General features: G+C 43.7%; 1 protein-coding gene across 1 annotated transcript in view; it reads right to left on the reverse strand.

The window, feature by feature from the left end:
• Positions 1-26,108, reverse strand: part of snap91a (synaptosome associated protein 91a) — a 36,324-nt gene that overhangs the window by 4,700 nt on the left and 5,516 nt on the right. Inside the window, exons 2-22 of the mRNA XM_030784560.1 lie at positions 17,791-17,933; positions 15,020-15,095; positions 14,591-14,693; positions 13,691-13,784; positions 13,293-13,404; positions 13,011-13,117; positions 12,845-12,886; positions 9,482-9,543; positions 9,212-9,217; positions 8,471-8,483; positions 8,227-8,369; positions 7,902-7,984; positions 7,299-7,313; positions 6,646-6,867; positions 5,786-5,881; positions 4,237-4,464; positions 3,346-3,429; positions 2,967-3,035; positions 2,581-2,664; positions 1,439-1,510; positions 653-850 (exon numbers count right to left, since the gene is read on the reverse strand). Coding sequence (XP_030640420.1) covers positions 653-850; positions 1,439-1,510; positions 2,581-2,664; positions 2,967-3,035; positions 3,346-3,429; positions 4,237-4,464; positions 5,786-5,881; positions 6,646-6,867; positions 7,299-7,313; positions 7,902-7,984; positions 8,227-8,369; positions 8,471-8,483; positions 9,212-9,217; positions 9,482-9,543; positions 12,845-12,886; positions 13,011-13,117; positions 13,293-13,404; positions 13,691-13,784; positions 14,591-14,693; positions 15,020-15,095; positions 17,791-17,933 — 2,052 coding nt within the window. The remainder of the gene's footprint in view (positions 1-652; positions 851-1,438; positions 1,511-2,580; positions 2,665-2,966; positions 3,036-3,345; positions 3,430-4,236; positions 4,465-5,785; positions 5,882-6,645; positions 6,868-7,298; positions 7,314-7,901; positions 7,985-8,226; positions 8,370-8,470; positions 8,484-9,211; positions 9,218-9,481; positions 9,544-12,844; positions 12,887-13,010; positions 13,118-13,292; positions 13,405-13,690; positions 13,785-14,590; positions 14,694-15,019; positions 15,096-17,790; positions 17,934-26,108) is intronic.

Here is a 26,108-nt window from a genome sequence, read left to right on the forward strand (position 1 = left end):
AATGACCCAGCAGAGTAAGCGAGGGGAGAGAAATTAGACACACAGAGAGAGAGAGAGAGAGAGAGAGAGAGAGAGAGAGAAACATAGAGTGGACGGGAGGAAAGGAAAAGTTTAGAGAGAGAGAGACAAAAAGAGAGAGAGAGAGACAAAAAGAGAGAGACAGAGAGAGGGAACAAAGACATCTCAGACACAGACCAAGAGCAGACAGCCAACATGTATGACACAACAGGGTAACACGGAGGGGAGAGAGAGGGCAGCACAAATGAGAGAGAGAGAGAGAGAGAGAGAGAGAGAGAGAGTAGAAAGAAAGAAAGAAAGAAAGAGAGAGAGAGAGAAAAGACAAAGATAACATTTTAGGCGTTAAGCCCTTGGCGTAGCTCCAGACTATCCCTGTGTAAGAAGCAGGGCAGTATGTCATACAGCAGCCATGCAGAGAACAGACAGTGGATGGAGAAACAGGCAGGCTCGCTCAGAAGAGCTGGGGCTCCCCGGACAGCAGCCAGTGTCAAAGTCAGAGAAAATCATTACCACATACAGACAAAACAGTGCAGTCTTTTCAGCCGCATCCGCATAATTCCATATTGTGGCATTCAACACGTGTAGGTGAGATTTGATGTGTTTAATCGCTGATGTGTAGAGTGCTTTGTCTTACCTGAGGCATCAAAACCACCAGAGGGCGCTGCAGGGGCAACTGCCGTAGTGTCGGTCAACGGCACCGCCACCGGCGTGGCAGGGGCGGGCGTAGATCCGAAAGCATCAAAGCCCGACTCCAACAGGTCGCCCTGGGCTGAGGCTGGTACCGGAGCTGGAGATGGAGTAACGGTAGGAGCCAGGGATGGAGAAATTAACCCTGGACACGGAGAACAAAAAAGATGCAAGCAATCCTTACTTAAGCACACTTCTCAGCTCCTTACATAGGCGACTATACATACATATACATATATACATACATACACACATATATATATACACATACACACATGTGTATATACACATAAGCTTATATATAAATTGCAGTTAATAAGCGGTTGTGGACTATATTAACAGACTAGTCTAATTGTGTATTTGTAGCAATAATTACTGTGGAATATAATATTGTATTTGGACTCAGCTAAGAACTCACCATTTCAAATGACAGAATCACACACACACACACACACAGATAGACAGACAGATACATACATACATACACATATACATAGATACTATTTTTGCTGATGAAACTTTGCTGTTATTCTCTCTAAAATGGCACCATCTACTCTGTACACACTGACAGTCAGAACGAGTGTGATCATTTTGAGATTATCTAGCAGAAACAATGACACAGGCCATTAACTGTTGTTTGTTTGTTTGTTTTGTTTTAGAGAAAAACAGAATAAAAACCATCTACTGAATGGAGTCAGGAAAACAGAGAGAAAGGAAGCTCAGCGATCCCTACCTCCCAGCAAATCGGCCGCGGGGGCCCCCGGAGCGGCGGCCTGGGAGTCGGCGGTGGAGTCAGCGAAGGTGTCTGTGAGAGAGACACGGTCGTCCAGAGCGCAGCACGAGGACAGACAAGTGTTAGTCAGCCGTGAGCGACACTGATGGTTAAAGGGGAGGGGGGAGGAGGGAGGAAAATCAAACTGTACACGTGCACTGACGCATTTCCCACACACACACACACACACACACGCACACACACACACACACACACATGCACACACACACACACGCACACACACACACACACACACACGGGGCTCGCCAGTGGGAACGCCACACAGTGATGCATGGGTTAGTGTGTGTGTGTGAGTCAATGCAAGCCTGGGATTTTTATTTAAGCTGCATGTGTATACACATACTCACATACACGCTCACACCCGCATGCACTTACACACACACACACACACTCGCTCACACACACGCGCGTGTATACACACACACACACAGACAAACTGCCATAACATTAACCATCACGTAGTGTTACATAATCACGCTTTAAGTTCTTGTTCATTAGTAACTTGCAGCGCAATTCAAAAATGATGACCAATCTTCTGGGGGAAATTACAACAATCTAACACTAACAAGACTAAATATAAATCATTAAGATGCATTAGACACACCAGCGGCACTCTAAATGTTCAATAATAAACTAGGCCACAGATATAATAGTTTGCTCTCCGTTCCTAAACCAGCTTCTTAAAAGCTTCGCGTTCTAGAAACCACTCTGACTGCACAGCCGTGGTCATACTCACGCAAACACTGTCACCTATTAAATACATACACAGTCTGCAATCTGAAACAAATGAAGGACGATAAATAAAATAAAAATAAAAACACGTAAGACCTGAGAGATTTGTTTGAGGAGAGGGCCTTTTAGTCTAGCCGGGCAGCGTGCGCTAAATGTTTGTGTCGCACTGCCGGACCGTTCAGTGAACTTGTTTTTACAGTTTACCAGCACATTAGGATTTACTGCTCGGTTCTCAAGACTTCATCAACCTCAACTGCGTTGCCCTCACTTGCTCGTTTTGTGTTGTTGATTTACGTATACTACGCAGTGTCGGGTCACGAGTGTTTAACGGGGTTCTTAAAGCTACGCACCAAGCAGATCCAACATCGGTCCAGTGTCGGCTTTAGGCGGAGATGTGGGAGCAGGGACCGCTGGAACCGGCGCAGCAAAAGAGTCTGAACAGACAGAGAGAGAGATAAAAAAAAAAAAAAGAAAGAAAAATGAAGACACGATTCAATGCCAAAAAAAAAAAAAAAAAAGACTTGTACGCAATCAGCTGGGAACAAATTAACGCAAACGCCTAAAGTAAAGCTCTGTTAAGCACGGAGCAAACGCTAAAAAAACGTTTCCTCTTCCAGTCTTCCGCAGATGAAAAGAAAAGAGACCGTGCTGCGCCAGATGGAACAGAGAACGAAAAGAAATAAAAAAAAAAGTAGATTACAGTGAGAGAGAGGTTTGACAGGAACAGGGAACTCACCAGACAACAGGTCACCAGTGACACTGGCCTCAGGCAGAGGAGAAGGCCCGCGTGAGACGGCGGGTAGATCTTTCCGGAAGGAAAAGCATAGGAAAAAGGAGGGTAAGTGAGAACAGAGAGGCAGTGCCAGAAAGGAGGAGACAGACAGATAACCACGGCAAACTTTTTTTTTTTTTTTTCTTTTTTTTGGGTTGGGGAAGGGGAGATAGAGCAAGCAGATTCATGCACAAGTCATGTATCACTATGAGCACGAAAAAACAGACGGACGAAGTGAAGAAGGAAGAAGAGGAGGAAGAGGAGGAGGAGGAGGAGGAGGATCAGATCCGAATAGATGACGACGTTCAACAAAAGGAGGCGAGGGGGAAATCAACTCCTGTACCTGCACCAAACAGGTCTATGCTAGGAGTAGCATCTGCTTTGGATGTTGTGGAGGAACTTTGCTCAGGCATAGAATCAAACATATCTATGGACAAGGACATACATACGCATTAAATATTCAAAGTCAATTTGCACGTGAGAGGTTAAAATCAAATCAAATCAAATAAAAAAATAATAACGATAAAGCATAAGAGTGTAGGGATGTGGGAAGGAAACAAAATCTTTGGGGAGTGAATAAAACTTCTTCTTATAACTTGTTTTTTTGGGTTTTTTTTAATTCAAAAACACTTGCAGCAAAAAAAATAAATAAACAAACAGAAAATATTTTAAACTATCCTGTATAGTTTAAAGTCAACAAAACCAAAGCAAAACAATATCATCTTAGAACACTGCATTGGTAGGCAGCAGCAGAGGAAGTGAGAGATACTTGCAGGACCAAACAATGTCACCGCAAGGACTTTGTCCTTATTTTTGATTGGCAGCAGGTAGTCTACAGACTGGGCTGTGAATCCAGAACATTGACCACCTCTTTTAATTGGTCCAACAGCACAATGAGCCCCTGGTCTCACAGAGCTTTTCGCCAATCAGTATACTGCAAATATTTACAAGACCACCACGGCATTCATTCATTTTCATGCAGGATGGCCCAGTAAGCACCTTTAAATTACCACTACGACTACTAGATCTGAGAATTTCTCAACTCCAAAGGTGGTCAAGATTCCCGATTCACCCAGCGCTGGAATAATGGATGCAAAATGGATCTAAAATGAAGGGGGATTAGCTTTGCAAGTTATCATCATCATCATCGTCATCATCGTCATCATCATCATCATCATCATCATCATAATGCAGAGCGCAGGTGAGGAAGACGGTACGGAAGCGGAGAATTTACCACCAAAGATGTCTAGTGTAGGGGCGGCTGCAGATTCGGTAGTGGTGTTGGTGGTGATGGCAGTAGAGAGAGAGGTGGGGGCCACGGGGGTCTCGCTGGGGGCGGCGGCGGCGGCCGGCTCGCCGCCAGTGGGGGATACTGCGGTAATGCTGCTCTCTAACGGCTTCATGGCAAACAGGTCCAACTCCGGGGCAACTTCAGCACTCCCTTCGGACGGGGCGAAGGGGTCTTGGGTGAGTTTGGAGGGTGAAGGGAGGGTGGGGGCGGGGTTTAAGGTTTGGGGTTCGGGGGGCAGGAGGAGGGTGGGAGAAGATGGAGGGGGGGGGTCGGGAGGAGTTTGTTAATGTTAACAAACGTATGTCCGAAAGCATACACACACAAAAAAGCTTTAACACTTCAGGAGATCCGAAGTCAAGGACAAAGAAATAAATGAATCCGAGAAGCATAAACAAAAAAAAAAAAAGCAAACCATTAACCTTATTGCTGCTGCCACAAGGAACTGACAGTGAACATAAAGGACTGTCTCACACTCAAGATAGCCCTGGGATTACATGCAAACTAGTTTATGTAATGGAGCATCTTTCTCTAGTCCTCCCGCAAACATAGGCAGGCCACTAGAGGGCGCTGTACACAGCTCAGTCAGGCTAATATACTAGCTATAGTCCTGAAATAGCTAATGCTCACCAGCTGTGGCTATCATAAGTCTCTGATGTTCTGTGCTAACAGTGTGGACGCAGAGTAAAGTTAATGTTCAGGAAAAAGGGTAAAATAGGAGAGAGGAGAGGAGCTTCATCCATATTTTAATGCAATTCTATGCCTCGGAATCCGCACCAGCTCCACGTAGCGAATTACGTGAATAAACTTGTTGAACTTCATGACTTCCACGTGCCCTGTCGGTAGCATATACTTACTTGTTCAAGAAAGAGATCTGAAGATAAAGTATTTGGTTAAAGATGAGTGAATTAGTATGGAGTTCGTGAGGGGAAAATACTGGATTTTTTTTCTTTTTTAAGAGGAGGAAACTGAAGATTTGTGAGTTGTTTCCGTGGGCGTTGCTGAATGGGGAGTGAGGAAGAGGAGCAGCAAGGGGGGGGGGGGGGGGCTTTTACAGAGTGCAGTTCTGTGAGAATAGGACAGTAGGCCCCCGAAGCAATGTTAAAAGTGAAAAATGATAAACTACTGTCCCTTTGTACTGGTAAAAGCAGCTTCTAACTACTGAAGTAATGGGATTAAACCTTTCCTGGGAATACTTTCAAGCTCTTGAGTCGTCTGCTCTTTTCCTGCTCACACATTCACTCTGCTTTGCAAGTGTCATTTCATTTTAACAAATGCACTTACAGACACACATACATAAACACACACACACAAACACACACACACACACACAAACACACACACACACACATACACACACACACACACACACACACACACACACACAGAGACACACACACACACACACACACGCACACACACGCACGCACACACACACACAAACAGTAAGTTGGCTGAACGCTCCAGCATAGTGACAAGCAGTCTCTGCACCCACCAGATCCAGCGCATGCATCAGCGGCAGGAATGGGTGCGGCTCTTGGAGCCCCGCCCTCAGTAGCCGGACCATCGCCTGGGGAGGGCGCAAAAGCATCTGGGGGGGGCACCAGAGAGTAGTCGGAGTGGGGGATGAAAACAAACAGAAAAAAAAAAAAAAAAAAGTGGCCCACGGAGAAAATGAAACAAGAAGACGAGGAGGCAATAAAGAGAAAGATATCATCGTGAGAAATCAGAGCAAGCAGAGAGGAGAAACTATGTAGCCCAAATGTAATATTCAAGGGGAAAGGAGACTATCTAGGCTACATAGAGCTGTATTTAGTGTGTAAGTCAGGCATTAAACCACACACACAAACACACTAAGAAAATGCATTAGGCTGAATGATAAATGTCCTGCCTGTATGATTCTAGAGAAGCCAAGCACTGCAATGATAAGGGGAGAGTGATGTATATCTCTGCTTGAACACGGGACAGCAGAAGTCTGAGGCCGCTGCTGTCCTCTATACATCAGACCAGGCCTCACCTGTTGTCAGTAGATGACAATTAACTGTAAGCAACTGTTATTAGAAAGACTAGCATTAGCTGTGAATAATGGGAAGTTGCTATTTTGTTTGTCTACCAGCACATTGCATTGATTAGACGATTAAACTGTTTGAATTTGACTAAATAATTTCAAAATGCTGTTAGAATGCAGCGAAAATGCACAATGGACGAGTTTCATAATTTAGCTTTGCTTTGCCCACTCCACTGTGTCTAAACTGGAATATCAGCAAAGTCTTTCTAGACCACAGGAGGAACGTGTCCAGGTTGCTGTTTAGCTATCGCGCCTCCTCCCGCGACTGCGGAAACGACCTCACTGACCTCCGAACAAATCCATGTCTGAGACAGAGGAGGTGGGTGCGGGTAGCATGGTGGTTGGAGCTGCAGCGGAGTCTGCCGCCGGCTCGGCAGCGGCAGGTGGAGCAGCCGCAACACCGGCACCAGCAACAGCAGCAACAGCAGGAGCAGCGTCAGCAGGGGCTGTGGAGTCTAACGCTGCCTCCGAGGAGGGAGCAGCGGTGGCAGCCGGGGCGACCAAGGAGTCTACACCACCCGATTCCACCATAACCACAGTGCAACCAAACCCCCAAACATCAGAAAGAAAGAAAGAAAGAAAGAAAGGAGAGAGCGAGAAAGACAAGGAGAGAGAGAGGAGGATAGCAGGTAATAAGAAACAGAAATAAGACAGAAAGAGAGAAAGATGTGAGCTCGCTCAGACAAGAAAAGAGGAGACCATCTTTGAGAAAACATCTTCTCTGGAGAGATGCAGCAGTAGTTTAGCAAGTATTACCAAGAAAGATGGAGTCCATTAAGTAAAGAGAGCAATATGAATCTAGTCCAACAGGAACAGAAAACTGAATGTGTTGTAGCATGAACTACACTATTCTTCCTGTGAGCAGAGCTGAGATGCGGCTTATGGAGAATCATCGTGAGGCAAAACTGTACAAAAACACACAATCGTTTGCACTACTCACCCCCACCCAGGAGATCTATGGCCCCCGAAAGAGAATGCCAGAGAGAAGAAAAGAAACAGAGAGTCAAGAAACAATAAGTTATGTGTGTATGTGAGAGAGAGAGAGAAGCTAATGGCATTAGCTAGCAATGCTAACTTTGCTAGTTGTAGCATTAAAGCAGATAAGCCTGTGAACAGAGCTGTGAGAGAAAATGCACAAACCAAAGGATTACACCTGCACAGCCAATATTACAAACCCAATCCATTTACACAGAACTGAAAAATGGCTCAGCGTCTGGTCAGTCTGTGACTTTGCTACGTGCTAAAGCTGCCACAATGCACTGCTGAACGACATTTAAAACACATACACACACACAAAAAAAAACTCCATCAACTGCTCTACTGAAATCAACTACAGAAAGAAGACCAAAATCACTCTGGGGACAAACAAAGGGTGTCTGCTTTTCGAAGCTCAGACAACTGGATCAACATATTCAACGAAAGACACGTGAAAGAACACAGTGAACATCACTGTGCTGTACAAAGAGACATAAAAAGCACAAAAAGACCAAGCAGAGGTCATTTCATCAGCAGAGGACAAAGAGTGAGAAGTAACAGGACGCACCTCCCCATGACGTGGGCGCGGCTGAAGCTCCTGTCCCTGGGGCCAAAAGGTCAAAGTCTACCAGGTCATTGGACAAGCCACTGCTAAAGAGAGAAAGAGCAACGGAGACAATAATTACTGAGGGACTGAGAACATCAGTGGTGAGGTGAAGCTTAGCCAAATGGGCTATGTCCCACGGGCATAGCCTAGTCCCGAACTGCTCTGTATGCCAAATAAAGATTCTCTTTCTTTACTCGGGATGCGTTCTGGTCGGGGACTGGCTTTCATTCCGGTCCAGTAAACCGGCCCAGTAAGTTCTAGAGGATAGATAGGATTTCCCACTCACTTAGTGGTGGCAGCAGGAACAGGTGCTGCTTTAGCAGGCTCTGGAGTGGACACGGGGGCAGCGGCAGCCCCAATGGTAGCTGCAATGTCTGCAGTCTTGGCAGGAGTACCGGCAGGTGTTCCATTATTAGTGGGAGAGGTCTTCTACAGGGGACACGCACAATTTGTCTCAGAATTAAGAAGTCAAGATTAGACTCAGTCAGGGATATATCATTATCAAGTTGTCCTAAAGCTCTGGTACTCACCTTTGTCGGTGACCTGTTAGTAAGGGGAAAAAAAACGGTAACATTTTAAAATCACTATTAAGGGAATTTTCTATATGTTCAAAAACATCAAAGGGTACATAATATATGAGATATTTTTGTAGCAAGCAGGAGGACATGACAGTATGTAAATATGTTACCATGGTAACATTCATCTCACACCTAACCTGACATAAACAAACTCTGCTGATTCTTCAACTATTTTTTGTTTATTTTCTGGTTTTTTTTGTTTGTTTGTTTTTTATAAGGCAAAAAACATGCATCTATGCAGAACCGGGAGCTTGGGGTTGGGGGGTTGATTACAGTACAAATGTCGTATGACACTGAAATGGATATTAGAGTAATCGGGAGCAGAAGTCATGTTCCAAACACAGAGTTAAAAAAAACAACAAAAGAAACGAACTTTACATGATCAATTTTTAGTCAGCTTTGCTCATGTTAAGTTCTTTAAAATTTAGTTACAGCCACAAAGTCAAATTAACAAATTTTACAACGGTCAACCACAAGTACGTTCACGCAAATTCTATAGACTTTCAAATGGAACTTCACCATTAACAGTGAATGACATATGAAAGATTGAAGTTCAAATATCAGATCTATAGAATTGTGAAGTGAACTGCACAATAAGAATGACAAGCAAAACAGAAACAATGGTATTAATATCTGCTCTGTATACATCTATTAAATAACAAAATCTGATCTTACACTCTGTTCAATACTTACTCATCTCTGTTAACAAAGAAAAGGCAAAGGAGGGTAAAAGTTAATATCATATTACGGATTACTGGCATTCGACCATTTATCAGGCATTTACCACAAACAATGAACATGTCTAGACTTGTATTTTTCTGGGCCTGAGAGAAATAAAGGCTCTTTTAAGATCAAGATGCTACTTACTTATGACTTATTCGCTGCTCAAATTACAAACGTGCCCCCTGCACCTCCCCCACCCTACCCCACCCCACCCCACCCCACGTTGTAGCCAGCACTTACCCCTTCTTCCCCTCCAGAGTGTTCAGGTGTGTCTCAAGAGACTCCAACAGACTCTCAGGTGCCTGAAAGAATCCAGAACAAACGCTTGTGTCAGGGCGTTGATCGGTAAGACCCAGCGTCGGAAAGCGATGCATAGGCCGGGCGTGACAGTACCACGGGCCAGTGGTAATGTAAGCCAAACAGACTGGGCCAGTACCAGAGACTGAACGCAGAGTATTCAGTCAAGTCCACACATCAAAAAAGCCAAAAAAAAAGAGGACCATACACAGTGACACACCTTCTCTTTTTCTTTCTTTTTTTTTTCTACATCTCTGCATCAGAGACAACTGCATGAACAAACGATCCTTTTAAACCATGCTCTACGCCACGTACAGCAGGAAAAGACATGACATGCTCTCATTCAGGCATAAAGAAACTACAAGCACGTCATTACGCTGAACATTCCTCGTTAGCACAGGTGTTAACATCCACTGGGCTGAGGCATGCCATGCAGATTTGGCTAAACGGCTCTGTCACGTACTTAACACAGTTTTTGTCTTTATCTGTCTCCTGATCCATCTCAACGCTCTATTTTCTGCTCAGGAAACTCGCGTTCGAATCAAACGGCCAGATGAGCGAGTGGTTTTACGTCGGTCCTCAAGTATTTAAGCTCAGTGCCACAGTCATGAAGTCATCACCACCGTCATCTGAAGATAACTTTATTTCACTGCCGTCAGATACATATCGCATGACAAATGATTCCATAAGCGGCCCGCTGGGAGGGGAAATGGGAACTTCTAAACGAGGATGTAGAACCGAGCACTGCGGAAGTCGTACAGAAAGTCTGAACACGTCCAAAGTGATGTGTGTATCTGTGTGTGTGCGCGTGTGTGATGTAGCGTGTCTGTGCGTATTTAATAAGAAAGATGATCTGAATGGGCAAACGAGACAGGGTTGCGTGCTCCGTCATCATAACCATCTGAATGCACTCTATATGAACCCTTTATGATGCCCGGTGAGACAATGTGAGATTTACGGCAAGTGTACAGCTCTGGGATCGACAGGCCAATCAGCTTTGAAGGTTAATGTTCCGAAGTACAATGACACAAGGGTCCTAACAGTCGGTGAGGTGTCTTAAGCACTGCCTGATACGAGAGGCCTTAAGGGAGTAGTGACAAGAGCTGTTCTTTTGCCTTGCCTGAAGTGGCTGAAGCACAGACGCCCATACACACACACACACACACCACACACACACACATAAAGAAGACGGATCATTAATCACTCTGCCCTCGCCTGGCTTAGGCGCATATACCTGTGTTTATGGCTATGATATATCTAAAGTGCTTTTCTAATTGTGCCTATAAACTCAGAGATCCATGTCAATATCTGCCCCCTTTGTGCCGTAATATTAATCAAGGAAGCACATAAATGAGGAAAAAGGAGGGAAAATGAGGCTTCAGGAGAGAAGGAGCCTTTTTTTGGACGCAGTTCACAACAATAATGAATAAACCGGTTAACGGCAGAGTGACAGGAGAAAAAATAGCCCTTCGTAGCGGAATAAGAGCTTTTATTAAAGCCATCCTTCAGGTTTCAATTGTGTCTTTAAAGCCATTTTCAAAAACGTAACACCAATCTGCTGGCGAAAATGAGAAAGGCCACAGAGCTAAGGTGAGCAATTTTTTTTTTTTTAGTTCTGTTATTTTTTTTTCCAAATTTCAAAGCAAACACTGCATCTGACTTATTTAATCCAACTAATGGCTAGATGTTTCTTTTTCTGGCAGGTTGTCTGAATGGTGAAATACTGCACAGTGGGTCATTTGGTGATATATAATTCTGCTTTCTAAGCAGCACCTCTAACTTATGAAGTCCCCAGCATGACTATGCAACTTATAAAAAAAACTCTTAAAGAACAATGTAAAATCAATCAAGTCTGTTATGCAGGTATTTCTACCATCAATCTGTCAGTCTTACCCACCGTTGGGTTGTGGCATTGCATCAGCGTACCGTTTAAAAATATCCTGTCTGTTAGTAGTCATAGTGTTTCCTGATTTCATTCAGGCCACAGACTGAATCTTGTTTTACAGTCATAAAAAGGCTTGGTTTTTATACTGCCTCTCTTGGAAACGGCTTTGGATAAAAGCGTCTGACAGACGAATAAATGTTAACGTAAACGTCACGTGTGTAAAACCTTTTGGTCCAGGCGCGTATTGTGTCTGATCTACGGCTTACAACACCGTCCGTATGCTTCTGCGTCCTCGGGTCTGAATCCCAGAGGAGTCTCGTCTCTGTCAGATCCACCGTTCAGTGGTCTGTGCGCCTCTCCCCCTGAGAATAACCCGTGCTTTATGCGCGATCCAGGTTCTAATGGTGTCAGCGGTTCTCTGGCTTTTTATCACCGTGAGAGCATGGCATCAAAACGTGCTTTCAGAGCAAGCCAGCAAAAAAAAAAAAAACATCCCATTCTGACCAGCATCGAGGAAAACAAAAAAAAAAAAGAAAAAGCCCTACACCTATCAATAGAGCTTCCACAATCTCAAAGAGGGATGAGTATTTGCTAACATTTTCTCATACATGACCAAAAGCCAGTTCTTATAACATATGCATTCGAGTGAACAGTTCTTTCTGGGAATTCTTAGTAATTGTGGAAGCTCTACAGCCGATAGATAATCTCCGCGGCTAAGATGTGAACATTTGGCCGGCGGATCCTCTGGCTCACGTCTTAGCCATGGAAATTTCAACCACCCCCTGCAAGCATTGCTACTTTCCCAATCCAAATCCTTCAGTCACATCCAAGCTCACTTGAAAAATGAATTCTTTTATGCAGTCTCTTTTTTGTTGTTGTTGTTGTTTCATTTTATTTGCTGTTATTCTTTTTTTTCTGCCAAATAGCAACTGATTTTTTTTTTTTTTTGCTCTGTTTTTGAATGTTTGGTTCCCCAAAAGCCGTATGCACTACACGCTACTCACACTCTCAGCCTGTGAGATCAACCTGCATCTCTGGAATAAGAAGAAAGGGGGCATAGAGTCTGTCAATCACCAGCGTAGCAGCAGTAGTCATTGGCCGCATGGAGGACAGAATGGATCCATGAGCAATCCGTTGTGATAGGTGGATGGAGTTGTCAATTCAGCACATGAATGTCTGTGATTGGCCAAGATTGGCCACAGTCCAGGACTAGGTGTGTGTGTGGAGGGGGAGGCACTGTGATTGGCTGAGACTGCTGCTGGGGTTTCTGGGATTTGTAGGCTAAGCCCACAACGCATGCAACACCATGTTAAAAGACACCACAACACTTACATGCGATGTTAGTACTACGGTGGGGTGAGTTTATTATCTCATGGGAAAATGGGAATATCAGGAAACAAAGAGCCTGTTGTAAAGTTTACCTGAGTAAGTTCTGGAATATCATTCTTGTCAATGCCAACTTGCTGTAAAAAGAGAGAAAAAAATTTTTGTTAGCTTCTATTCAGATGCAGTAGACAGATTCACATAATACTGCTTCACCACTCATGTCTTTGGAACTGAGTCAGTGACCATGCGCTGTTTTCTCACCTCTGCAATTTTGAGGAACTCTGAAACTCTTGTCATTCGGGTCAAAAACCTTTTATAGATTTCCAGGGCATCTTTGCATTGTCCTTTCTTCATCTGGAAAAATTTTTCTGTTAAGAGAGAGAAAGTGATAATGTCATTTTGTTACCTGTTTTTAGTCCCAGCAAAAACACATAAAGAAAATCATGTGATTACAAAATATTTAAGCCAAAACATCATTATTATTGGGGGGGGGGGGGGGGGGGGGGGGTTGCAGCTACAAGAAAAAGGAAAAACAACCCTTGCCTAAAAGATTAATAATTCCATCATTATAGCAAGCATATAATTTGATCAAATCCTTGAAAAGCAACATGAAGGCAGCGGTGATGACTCCGTTGACCAGGTCTTTTGGATGCACCTGTAGGGAAAAAAAAAGGAAGAAAATAAAAGTCAACCACAACCACATATCACCACAATGACATCTTATAAAACTATACTGTTCTTTTTTTTTTAGACAGCCTCTTCTCATTTCAGGCTCAAATCCAGACTCAAAATCAGCCTCCAAACGTAGCCCATGATAACATAACAATTAAACTTCTAGGATATGAAAAAATGAACTATTATAAGTAGCATAATGATGACACTGATTTGTCAGTGTTGAGGTATTATGGGCCGTGACGTTAGGTTTTGAGAGTCGAACTTACGTCAAACTCCAGGAGCGCGTCGATTTGGCTCTGTAGTGTGGGCATTCCTTTCAACAGTTTATCAGTGGACATGGTTCTCATTACGCCGTCAGCCCTGAAACACACAGACACTCAGACGTCTCCGTACCCACTCAATTACAACTAAAGATTCATTACAGCCACCCTGTATCGGCAATCACGAGCTGGTGCCTTTTAGCGCGGTAGGAAATATTAAGCTGAGTAATGGAACACGTTGAAAGCTCAGGGGCCTGAAGACGGAGCCTTGGTTTATTTAGAGCGGTGACGTCGTCGCTACCGGGCTAACATGTGGCGCGCATTAACGTCCAAGTGAATTCCATTAGCAAACACGCGTGGTGACAGCTTCCAGTCGCGGGCCATTTGGGAAGTGAACACACCTCGGCCCGGTACCGAGTCATAGCCTCGGAAAGCTGTGAATATTCTCTTATGACAGATACGTCCAGAGAGACAGCGAATAAACATTGGGATACATGCACCGCTGAAACTGTCAGGGAGAGAGACTCTGCGAAAATAATTGCTCCCATCAGAAAGCTACACGCTGGGAGCAGAAGTGCACTGCCTTCTCCCACACTGCACTGTGTCCTCGATTTCTAAACAATGCATTTACAAGTGGACTCCAGTCATATGGGGAACACTTCACTGCAAGGGCACAGGAGAGACAGTGAGGAGGAGAGGCAGAGAGTAGACACAGATAGATAGACAGACAGACAGACAGACAGACAGATAGATAGACAGAGAGACAGACAGACAGACAGACAGATAGATAGATAGATAGATAGATAGGTAGATAGATAGATAGATAGATAGACAGATAGATAGATAGATAGAAGGACAGACAGACAGATAGATAGATAGAGGGAGAGAATGGAGATTTAATCTTACCCTTTCTTTACTCGACCAAAGTCAAAAGCCATCTGCCTGTATGCGAATGCCTTCTCATTCAGGTACCTGCTATAGCGTCTGATAAACGTCGACATGTCATAGCCTATGGCAAGACAAATGAAAATCACATTAAAAAGAAAATGTACACATATAAATCATGCAATTATGCAACAACATTCCAAATGCTATGCATTTGTTTTATCAAACACAAAATTGTGTGGGGGGGGTTTGTCATTTGTAATTTGTGTGTGATTTGTAACGATTTACAATGACAGGTTTTGATCTCCACAGAGAGCGCTTAAATAGCCATGGATGTCGTTTTGAATCAGTGTGAGTAACAGCTTCTCCTCCTCCTGCACGTCTGAGTCTTAACTGCTGCTCCTCCACAGGAGCCAATAGCCGTCACCGTGGGGAGTCGACGCCACTCACCGTGTGATCCAGTTTTGTCCAAAAAGTTACTGAGGTTGAAAAGAGTGTTTCTGGATGCGAGGTACTGGATGAATCTCTAAGAAAAACAAACACAGACAGAATGGTGTTGGAGAAGCATTTCCTCAGACTGTTCTGTAAAAACAGCTTTTCCCAGAGAAGTTTTGGGGAGGAAAAGGGACAAGGTCAGGTCTTATGTAACTGCCAGTAAAACAATCTGTACTTAACCGTCGCTCAGGGCGATTCTAAAACAGAATGACTCATGCAAACTGTCTGTGAAACGCCGAAATACTTTGCTCCGTTACACTGTAATCAGGACAAGATGTCAATGCCTAAAGGTGGCAGTTATTTCAAAATACCTCGTCAACACGGTTATTTTACGCTGTGCAGCGAGTTACACATTTCATCCTATTTCTGCTGCTTTCATTTAAATCACCTGTGTATTTGTGTCAAATAATCTCAGAGAATCTGACATGCACATTTACAAGCAGAATTTACACACAACTAACATTTGTTCCACAAGAACGTCACAGCTAATGCACAAATGTTAAGTGTTAGTATAATTTCACACAGCTCAACACTGTTAGAGCAAAGCCCTGTGGGAAAAAAAGCACTCTATTTGATTTCACTGCCATCTTAGAGAATCTTCTAGACACAAGGACCAACATCCTATTTCCAGTGTTGGCAAAGAGCAGAATTCTTTTAAAAAGTGTTTGAGTGTATCATTATCAGTCTTTGAGTAATCACGAGAGCTAACATCAAAGAGAAAAAAGCATACAGCAAATGAATGAGTCAGAGATTCAGGGATTCAGAATTAATGACAAATTCTTCTTTCTTTTTACTGAAGGAAAAAGGGGACACACTCATCCTGCTAGAACAAACAGCATCATACAGATTGAACAATATGCTGTACCTAGCTTACAGCTACAATCCAATTACTCTTTCCACCATCTCAAAAAGAATGAACGTTCAAAAATATCCCTATGTTTTCATTCAAACAGTCTACGTTGTGTGAATACAAACTTGCACAGACTTTTATGTTCGACTTCTCAATGCTGGAGTGAGTGTCATATCCGAATTGAGGGGCGAGACATGTGCCCAGTTAGCGTCAAGCGTATCTGCGTTTTTCCCCCTCTCTCTGTTAGCTGTTTCTGTGCCTCTCTTCCATCCAAACATCAGATTTATCCACCTCCAGATTCAGAGTTATGACCAAGAAAACCCTTCCTTCAAAGGGATCTCCTGGGAAATATGGCAGGGGCACTAACTCTCCAGCCAATCATGCATTTACGGCCATGTCTCCTTTAAAAGATCATTAGGAAACGCATGGGTAGCGCCCAAAGGCTTCAATGGCGAATGGTTTGCTTGAGGCAATCGCTATATTTGTTTATGTCCTTGATAACGTCGTTTAAAAAAAAACAAAAAAAAAAACAGAATCGACATGTATTGTTCCTGAGGACAATTTTTAGGAGACAGGGGAGGACAAGGGAGAAGAAAGGTTTTTAAAGGTGACGTTATCTGCTCTGCGTCCCTCAGCTGATGCTCGTAGAGATAAGCTTCCCTCAGTTGCTCCCAAGACTCGACTTCTCCATAATGACATCATTCAAAGTCATCTCTCAATCAGTGAGTCTGTTCTTTTTTTTGTTTTTGGGTCTGTTTTTTTTTTTTTTTTGGGGGGGGGGGGGGGGGGGGGGGGGGCTGACCTGACTCAGAATCTCCATTCTCTCTTCACCTCTCTCACTCCCAGCTCCCAGGTTTGACTTTCTGTCCCCACTGTCCACATAACTGGGACTGGGGAAAAAAAGCCAAATTCCTTCCACACTGAAGGAAGTGCAACGTCTGCCTGTCTGCCCATCAGTACTTTTGTTGACTTAATGGATATTATGACTAAGCCAGGATAAATGATTGGAACTGAGCGTGCACCAATAGGCCTCGAGTGTTTGATGAGAAAACTGACAGTGAGGAGACGTATACAACCTCTAGCAGTCTTTCTACTGTGGTAAGCCATCCATTACCGTGCCGCAATGACATAGTTGAATATTCAACAGTAATAAAAGCTTGTTGAGCAATAACTCCGAGGTGGGTTAAATGGGTTTGCTTCAAATGCCTGTGAACTTCAGTACAGCTCTGCGGTATTGGAGAGCTTGACAAAAGCGTTACCATCAGTAATCAGTACCACGGAGAGCTCCCCATTCAAACCCTCAAATGAAAGCAGAAGCTGTGCTGTGATGAAGGGGAACAGGAAGTGCAACTGTCTAAAAACCCTGCAAGCAGCAGCTGTGCACATAACCATTTTTTACTACCCCCAAAAACCCCCAAAAAGTTCCTCTCACTTTACCAGGTCACTTTAATCTCTCTCTCTCTCTCTCTATCTATCTATCTATCTATCTATCTATCTATCTATCTATCTATCTATCTATCTATCTATCTATCTATGTCCTTAATCAAACTGTTACACAGGTTGTTCTTTAATATATATTAATGCAGTAATATGGATAGATAGATAGATAGATAGATAGATAGATAGATAGATAGATAGATAGATAGATAGATAGATAGACAGACAGACAGACAGACAGACAGATAGATAGATATATAGACAGACTCATACATACACACATACATGCAGAGATACATACATACAGAAATACATACACACACACATACACACAGATGTACGTTAAGAGCACAGTGTAATAGTTTGATTAAGGAATGCAAAAACACATAGAGAATCTCAGGAGACCAAAGAAACGTACTGCAACGAAGTCGATTCTCACCTCATTGCCGTGGACCATCAGGTGATGCGTGGTGACCAGGGCTTTGAAGACCACGATCCAGCTGGCGTTGCCCGCCCTCTCAAAAAGGGTGTCCGCCATCTGTGGGATGTTCACGTTGGACTCCTGGGTGGCCTGGATCAAGTCTGCGGGCGAGAGGAACAGATTCCCGTCTGATTACGCGCCGTCGAGGACAGAACGCTCCGTCCCCTACTGCCTTATTAAGAATCCCCATCATTTCCTACTGGAAGCTTTTCATCGTCTTCTAGTCTCCTTCCTGGTTCATTATTAGATTTGCGTGACGGAGACGCTGAACGTTCATTTTTAGATCATCGTTGACTGTCTGTTCTGCGGGGAGTAACGCCGGGCAGTTTTTATTGGTGTCTGTGAAAACATCTGGCTACTCATCAAACTTTTGGCCTGGTTTTTGGAATCGTCGTCCAAACCTCTAAGTGATATAATTGGACGATTTGAATTTTTCAAACAAGTCAGCTCGCAGGGGCCCTAACAAGGCGGTTGAGAATAGGCGGCTCGAATCGGTGAAGTCTGCCAAGCGCTCAGACTGTTTAGAGCTTGGCAACGAGAGACTACTGCAGCAAAGACACAACACTTCCCAATGCCTGTCTCTGAGAGACAACACCGAACACCGAGAGAGAAACAGATCATTCTCCATCTCCTATATGCCACAGAGCTCTAAGTGATCAAAAGAAAAAGAAAAAAAACTCCTGCAAATTATCACAAAAAGACCAATTTGGTTTTATAAATGACGCCACCCCCCCAAAAAAAAATGAATAATTCACAATCAGGCAATGAATAATTCATCTTCATTTGCATACGACATCCTCATATGAAATGTACTGCCGAAAACAAGCATGTTTGGGTTTTTTTTTTTTTTTAATTTTGGGGGGTTTCTTTTTTGTTGTTTGTTTGCCATGTCCCTGCGCTCAGTAGGCAGAGACTGACTCAGCAGTCTGTTCATCATTATATTGATGTTTTGGATGTGCAGAAATTTCCAGAAATGGAGAGGATGATTTTTGAGGTCCTCTCCGTATCCAAGTTAGCAGACATGACCTTAAAGGACTTCATTTAATGAGGTAACAAGAGCTGGTGATGAATGATGGGGTAAGGTGCAGGTATTTTATAGACAGAACAGGTATTACATTGGTACCAGAAGACCAGTGGTGAGTGGAGAGACAGAGAAAGAGTAGAACTGACTTGCCTGCCCTGTTTATTTGAAAAAAAAAAAAAAGGGAAAAAGCTTTCCAAAGAAGCTTTGTCATTTCATTTGTCTCATAATATGCCGCTAGAAATGGCAGTGATGCAGTGAAAAGTAATTCAATAAAGGGAGTGGGGGAGTGGAACAGTACACAAACATGTACAAACACATTTGCACGTGCACACACACACACACATAAGGACTAGGTGAAAGCAGAGAGAGAGATAGAGAGAGAGAGAGAGAGAGAGAGAGAGAGAGAGAGAGAGAGAGAGAGAGAGAGAGAACTGAAGAAATGCTGACAGTCAGAATTCAGTAGATTCACGCTGGCCCCGTTAACCTTCTCTCCGATCAAAGCGCAAAAGGTGGTTCAGCTTTTAATCTGTCTGGAAATTTCTTCACCACATCATCTTTTTTTGAAAATTTTTTTATCACAGTCAAATAATTCCTATTCCTGAAGCAACAGTGACTCAGCAATCCATTCTGCTGCCTCAAGTCAGACAGCTACTCCACCGATTTCACTCGCCGTTTACCAACGTCTTTTGGTGTGACCTGTTCATATTCCCTCTCCCGCATCTTTATACAAACACACTGTGTGAGGAAATGACACACTGTTGAGCATTCACACCGGTTCTGACAGATTACGGTCTGTTCTTGTTAAGACCGAAGCGCACAAAGGAAATGTCGCATGTGAGACAAACAAACGAAGTGATGAACTGACGGCTGAAACTGAGGCTCACAGCAGGTGAAGACAAGCTCCCTAAGGAGGAGTGTAGTCGAGTTGACCCGAAACCACACACTCACACACACACACGTCCACAAAACACACACTCATTCATACACACACACACACACACACACACACACACACGTCCACAAAACACACACACACTCACACACACACACGTCCACAAAACACACACTCACACACACACACACACACACGTCCACAAAACACTCACTCATTCACGCACACACACACACACACAGACACACACACACAATAGACCCTTTCATCATTTGCGTGGATTATATAAAGCGTGTCGGTGTTGACCGACAGAGCTCCTCTGGGGGACTGTAGTGGCAGTTAAAGGCCTAAGACAGGAACTGGAAGCACAACAGAGGGCGACGTGACCTTGGCGTGTCGTTTCCACTCAATATAAGCTTGATACCCAGTATTCACAACGGCTTCTGTTGGAAACTGATAAGCAAACATGACGCTCATGGGAAAAGCAGCAGCATCCAGTCAAGAGCCCTTTTTCCACCATCATCATCTGAGTGTGGGTTTACTAGCAGTATGTGACAAACAGACACATCAAGTCTCTAACCAAACAGACACAATGAAATTCAGGATCAGTAATGTATTGTTTTAGGTTCGGTCTTCTGTAGCCAAAGGAGTTCCAGTGTGTCTTTTGACGTGGCTTGGCTTAGACTGGAGAATGGCTGTTTTGGACGAACTGAAAATCTTCAGCATTGATATCTATCTGCTGCTTGACTCTGCGGTTTTCTGCCGTCTTCCTTCATTTGAAAAGAGGCGCCTAACGGGAGGGCTTAGAGCTGGCTGACATCCCGCATCTGTGCCTGAGGTGAATTCTGGCCCGAAATATGAGTCATGCTGCAATTGAAGTCTGTGTCTGACTCTAGCGTAACACAGCAAGAATCCACAGTTCGAGTACACCACAGAAAGGTAGCCTTGACAGACACACACACATACACACGTGCGCACACGCACGCACACACACACACACACATACACACACACATCCGCGCACGCATGCACACACAGACATACATACCTACGTACACACACATGCACGAACCCAAAACCTGGCCCTCACTGAATTATTTACAGAATGTGAGAGAGAGAGATAGACAGAGAAAGAGAGAGACGGAGAGAGAGAGAGAGAGAGAGAGAGAGAGACAGTGCTGTGTCACAGGTATCCACCATCTCACGGTTCTTGCGTTACACCAGACGACAGAAAACCATAGCATCTACAAAAGGCTGAATGAACAAACAAGCAAACAAACCAAAATGGCAGATAGCAAAAAGCAGAGGAGCAGTGCAGCGCCTCGTGAGCTTACTGCTGCCGGAAGCACTGACACCAAACAGTCCTGCTGTTAGTAATTGCAGTCATTGCAAAGGCTCTTGTGCTTGGACTCTCCATATCTGCCAGAGCAGCTGTGCTGGCGCAGATTACACACACACACACACACACACACACAAAAACAGCGCTCGAGTCCCTCTGAGCCAGATCATCTTCAATAGTGCTCTCATCACTGACTGGAGTAGTGATGATCATGCCAAGCAGGCTACTGTGTATATGCATATAACACACACATACACACACACACACTCACACTCACACAGATACACACACACACACACACACACACACACACACACACACACACAGACTAACACAGATACATACCTACATACACACACACACACACACACAAACACACACACACATACATTCACACACCCATACACACCCCCACCCCCATCCCCACACACACACACAGACATATACACACTGACTTGCGTGTGCTATTTATAAAGAAACACCACCTACGGCATAATCATGTAGTCAAGCAAGCAGAGGGAAAAGCATCATGGTTGTGACATCACGAGGCCCTGTGCATAAAGGAAAACATAAAGACAAGAGGTGGGGTAGAGGAGGATTGCTGGAGGCCAGTGCGACAGAAGCTATATGTTTCTACCTGTTCAAAAAAGAATATTTGAGTTCAGTCGGTGCTAATATTTAAGTGGTATGTTAGGGTTTGGTGTTGGGTTTTCACCTGAAGACAGAGCTGCTTCCGCGAAGCCCAAGCGAGATCACGCTAGAAAACTGGTCCAAAGGCACTGATCAATATAAGCGACAGATACCAACATTATTTCATAGTCAGCCATCAAAAAAACGAGCTGCAGGCTACTTAGGGATGGGTGCTATGGCCTATAAATAATATTGCGATATTTTAAAGCTATATCATGATACACAATATGATATTTTGTAATCTCCTCTAATGCACTTCATGAATGCTCTATTTAACCATTTGATGCATACAATCACACCAGTATGATGATTCTAGTAGTCCCTGCAACATATGTCTGCATTAAAACATTCTTGTTTATATTCATTAGTGGTTTCTATTGGAACCATTTTAAACTCGCATGCAAAAAGGGGAAAATCACAACCAAGTTAAGTTTAACACAACTGAACTGAATACGAATACAAACTCGCCTTGGGCGCTTAACTTCTTTCACTCTCTCCAACCTCCCCCCCCCCCCCCCAGATCAAGTAGGTCTAACTGCAGACACACAGTACTACACGACACGCCTACTACATGACACGGCCACTTCACAGAGCCGAGTTTAGGGGTTACGGTTAGGGCTAGGGTCAGGGCTGTGGCTGGGGTTAGGGTCAGGGGCAGAGAGTTTCTAAACAGGATATGCAGATGGGCTCTGGTAAGGGGCCTGTGACAGGACGTGTGTCGTGTACTGAAGTGGGTGTGTCATGGAGTAAAGTCGGTGTGCTGTGTAGTCTGTGAGACTGCAGACAGAGCCTTCAGATATGCTGTGATCGAAACTCTATACTGCATACTGCTCGAATATTAATCTTGATGGAAAAGTAGTAAGCAGTATGCAGTACATGAAAAATACAAATTTTGCAGTATGCACAAGTTACCCAGATGATGTACTACTCTGGAGAATATTTCCAGTGTACAAAGACGCATGCCTCACCTATATATGTCACACACACTCACCCAGGAGAGTGGTCTGGATGGGTGAGTGTGTGTGATGTATGAATGTGAGTTTTTTTTTCTTTTTGTGCCCATTAGAGGGAGAAAGCCGTAGTAAATTCACGTGACAATTTCTGTGACAATTCAATGTTCGCAATATATTTACTACATTGCACATATAATAAGCCACGATACATCGAGTATATTCGAAATATCGCCCACCCCTACCTGATAGTAGACCTAATTTTGGTCCAGTTCTCTCTCCTCTTGCAAACATTTCTCTTTATTCCTTTAAAAACATTCTTAAGTCAGGCCTTCATTAGTAATGTGTCCTTTTTGATTCCATCTGGCTGAATTTCGCACACCCTGATTGGCTCTCCTTTGCTTTGAGGTATTTGATGGGGATTACAGGTTTTAATTAAAAGTTGGAATTGCTATCATGACTTTCAGAGCAATCCTCATATTTATCCAGCATATCCATAATCACTCGTTCCCTGCTGTGAAATCTGATCAGTCATAACTCGTAACTCATAACTGTAACTCAGGGCTAAAAATCATCTACATGCTTAGAGCAGATACTCTGAGAGTGGCAGATGATACAAATGTTGAGTTTTCTCAGCACGACATAGACACAACAATTTGTCTATGCACCTCTTTAGTAACATTTCGTATTTTTACACGGTAAGATTTTCATTTGACACATTAGAGCAGAACAGGCATATTCTCCATTCTGATTAACATTTTTACTACAACATGCGGTGTATAATTCAACAGTATGCAGTCTCACACAAAAACAAGCACTAAGCAACCAAACCATTTTTTTTTCCCCTCCTCAAAAGATCTGAATAAGTAGCAAGTACAGAGACCGTCTCCCTGGTAACCAGAGCACTTTGCTCCGCAAAGATATCCTTTGTAAAATATTTTGTCAAGGCAAAAATATAATGGAGCAATTTAGCTTGATCCAGCAGAGTCATGTAATTACAATGCGAAGCGAAAGGCCGTTCGTGTAAACATTTACTATCTGATAACACGTTTGACTTCCCATCACACCCACAAGCCGCCTTTTTTTTTCCCCACACAAGCCCCCGTTTTACACACACAAGAGTGGACCTACACACACCTGTGAAAATGTGATAACTCTGAGACTTCATAGCGTTTGTTAGTCTGCAGCTAAAGTCCCTAGACACGTGAGAGAATGACTCGGATTCAGATGTCACAAAAAATCATATCCGTATAGATTTTCACACATTATCAAAAGAGCAATCTGAGAACCAAAAGCACTTGTTTTAAGCATTACTGCAAACAGATCGTTATAGGAGAGAGATATGAGAGCCCGTGGAAGATTCCAATATGCAGAAGCTGACAGTAAGGATGTGAGGTGTGAAGATATTTTAAAGTTTGGGTTTTTTTTTCCTGCAATATGGGTTGACAGTTTTCTCCTCTGCAAAGATGACAAGTGGATCCACGACAAGGTCACCAAAAAAAAAAAAAGAAAGCTAACCTTTATCAAGATGACAGTTTAGAAACCCGGCACTGCGAATCTCACGTTACCTCTCTTACTCCTTGACCTAAACTGTAAGTGGACACCAGCAGCAAATCGCTATGCTAGGCTAGCCCTACCACAAAAGGAATTTGATAAAAAAAAAAAAAAATGTTACAGTATCGAATTGCTGTTCCACAAATGTGTTGTTTTGGTTGTCTTCATAGGTGCGATGAGGGAGCATTTGGAATGTCTAAACATGATAAAACACTGCTCTCTGATTGGCTGTTGATGGATAATAACAGCCTAGGTCCCAGTAAAGGTTGATTTCATAACTATTCAGTCTATGGTTGCATTACTTCAACTCTCAGTTCAATTTAACACATCAATAAAGCATTCATTGAAGCCTTGCTGACTCAAATAATATTCAGCACTCATCGAAAAGATATGATTATGCTTCTGAAAAAAGCTGAATTATTACCAGCAGAAGCCAAAATGTATCATTATAACAATTTTCATGACCCCTTCTATTACTGGTCATAAGTTTAGTCGTGATATTTACCAACTAAGCTGCAGACAGGGCAACAGGAACAAGAGGCAATCCTTTAACCATTGGGTTTGGTTCGGACGCCCACATCCCTACAGTGTGTGTATGCTTGGAGACCATATTTCAACGCACATGAATGGACCATGAAAAGTCCTCTTTATTTATAGCGCTCTTCCCTGGAGCAGAAAACAGAGGAGAAAAAAAAAATTACCCATTAGACCACTCTGGCGAGAAAAAAAGAGGCGGAGTAGCGAGAGAGCGGGAAGCTAGGCAAACGAGACGGGGGGGGGGGGGGGGGGGGGGGCTTGGGGGGGGTACAAAAGTCTCTCGGTATACGCCGCATGCGTTCCACCGTTTGGTGCCACGCGGTAGACGGTCACCCACTGTAAAAATTATACCGTAGTCCACCAACCAATTACCCATTTATGATTCGATAGCCAGGCAGACCAACAAAAAAAAACACTGCATTAATTTCTAGAAAGACCGACGATATTTCAAGTTGATTCATTAGCTTCCAAGCCCTCTACAGACTTTTATCTGTGTAGGGTTTTCACAGGTGATAGCAGAACAAGAGAATTTGAACGAACATCGTCGTTGACTGTGTTTAGGAAGGGAAGCCCTTCTGATACAGGTGAGCAGCTGGCCAGAAAATTAAAAGTCGTATTTCCGAACATGATTAATGTCCATAAACTGCTCCCTACTTCAGCCTAATTCACAGCCGGAGAATACTAAATAAAAGCGTTTAAATAATTTCACAGTCGCTTACGTCGTGTCATAGACCGCATGTACCGAAAAACACCGATCTGTCTGTCCGACTCTAACTTCCGATGCCAATCTTTAAGCCCCTTCTGTACATTCAACTCGAGTTAATCTGTCATAAACTGTGATCTCAGATGACAGTATCCGGGTCTTAATCCCAGCAGCGTCCCTCTAAGGCTACTGCAAGTCCCAAGGGGCCTAATCTCAGAGCCCCTCTGACACCAGCCGATCTGATGACTCCCTCAGTGCATTGAGGGGAGGGTGGGCCCCTGGGAACCCAGCAGTGTGGCAAGGTGATTAAACAGGAAACACAAGCCCCCTCCCTGCATTATTAATGTCACATCCGTGTACAGACAGCGCCCTTCTCTGCCATAAGCTGATTGTATGAGGTATGCTGATGCCCCCCCCAATCAAAACAGAGAGAGAGAGAGAGGGATAGTGAGACAGAGAGAGACACAGAAACAGAGAGAGCGAGAGAGAGAGAGGGGGGGATAGTGAGAGAGACAGAAACAGAGAGAGTGAGAGAGAGAGGTAGGGAGAGAGAAAAAGAGACAGAGATACATACAGAAACAGGGATA

This window comes from Chanos chanos, chromosome 9 (genome assembly GCF_902362185.1).
Source record: "Chanos chanos chromosome 9, fChaCha1.1, whole genome shotgun sequence".
NCBI classification, from domain to species: domain Eukaryota; kingdom Metazoa; phylum Chordata; class Actinopteri; order Gonorynchiformes; family Chanidae; genus Chanos; species Chanos chanos.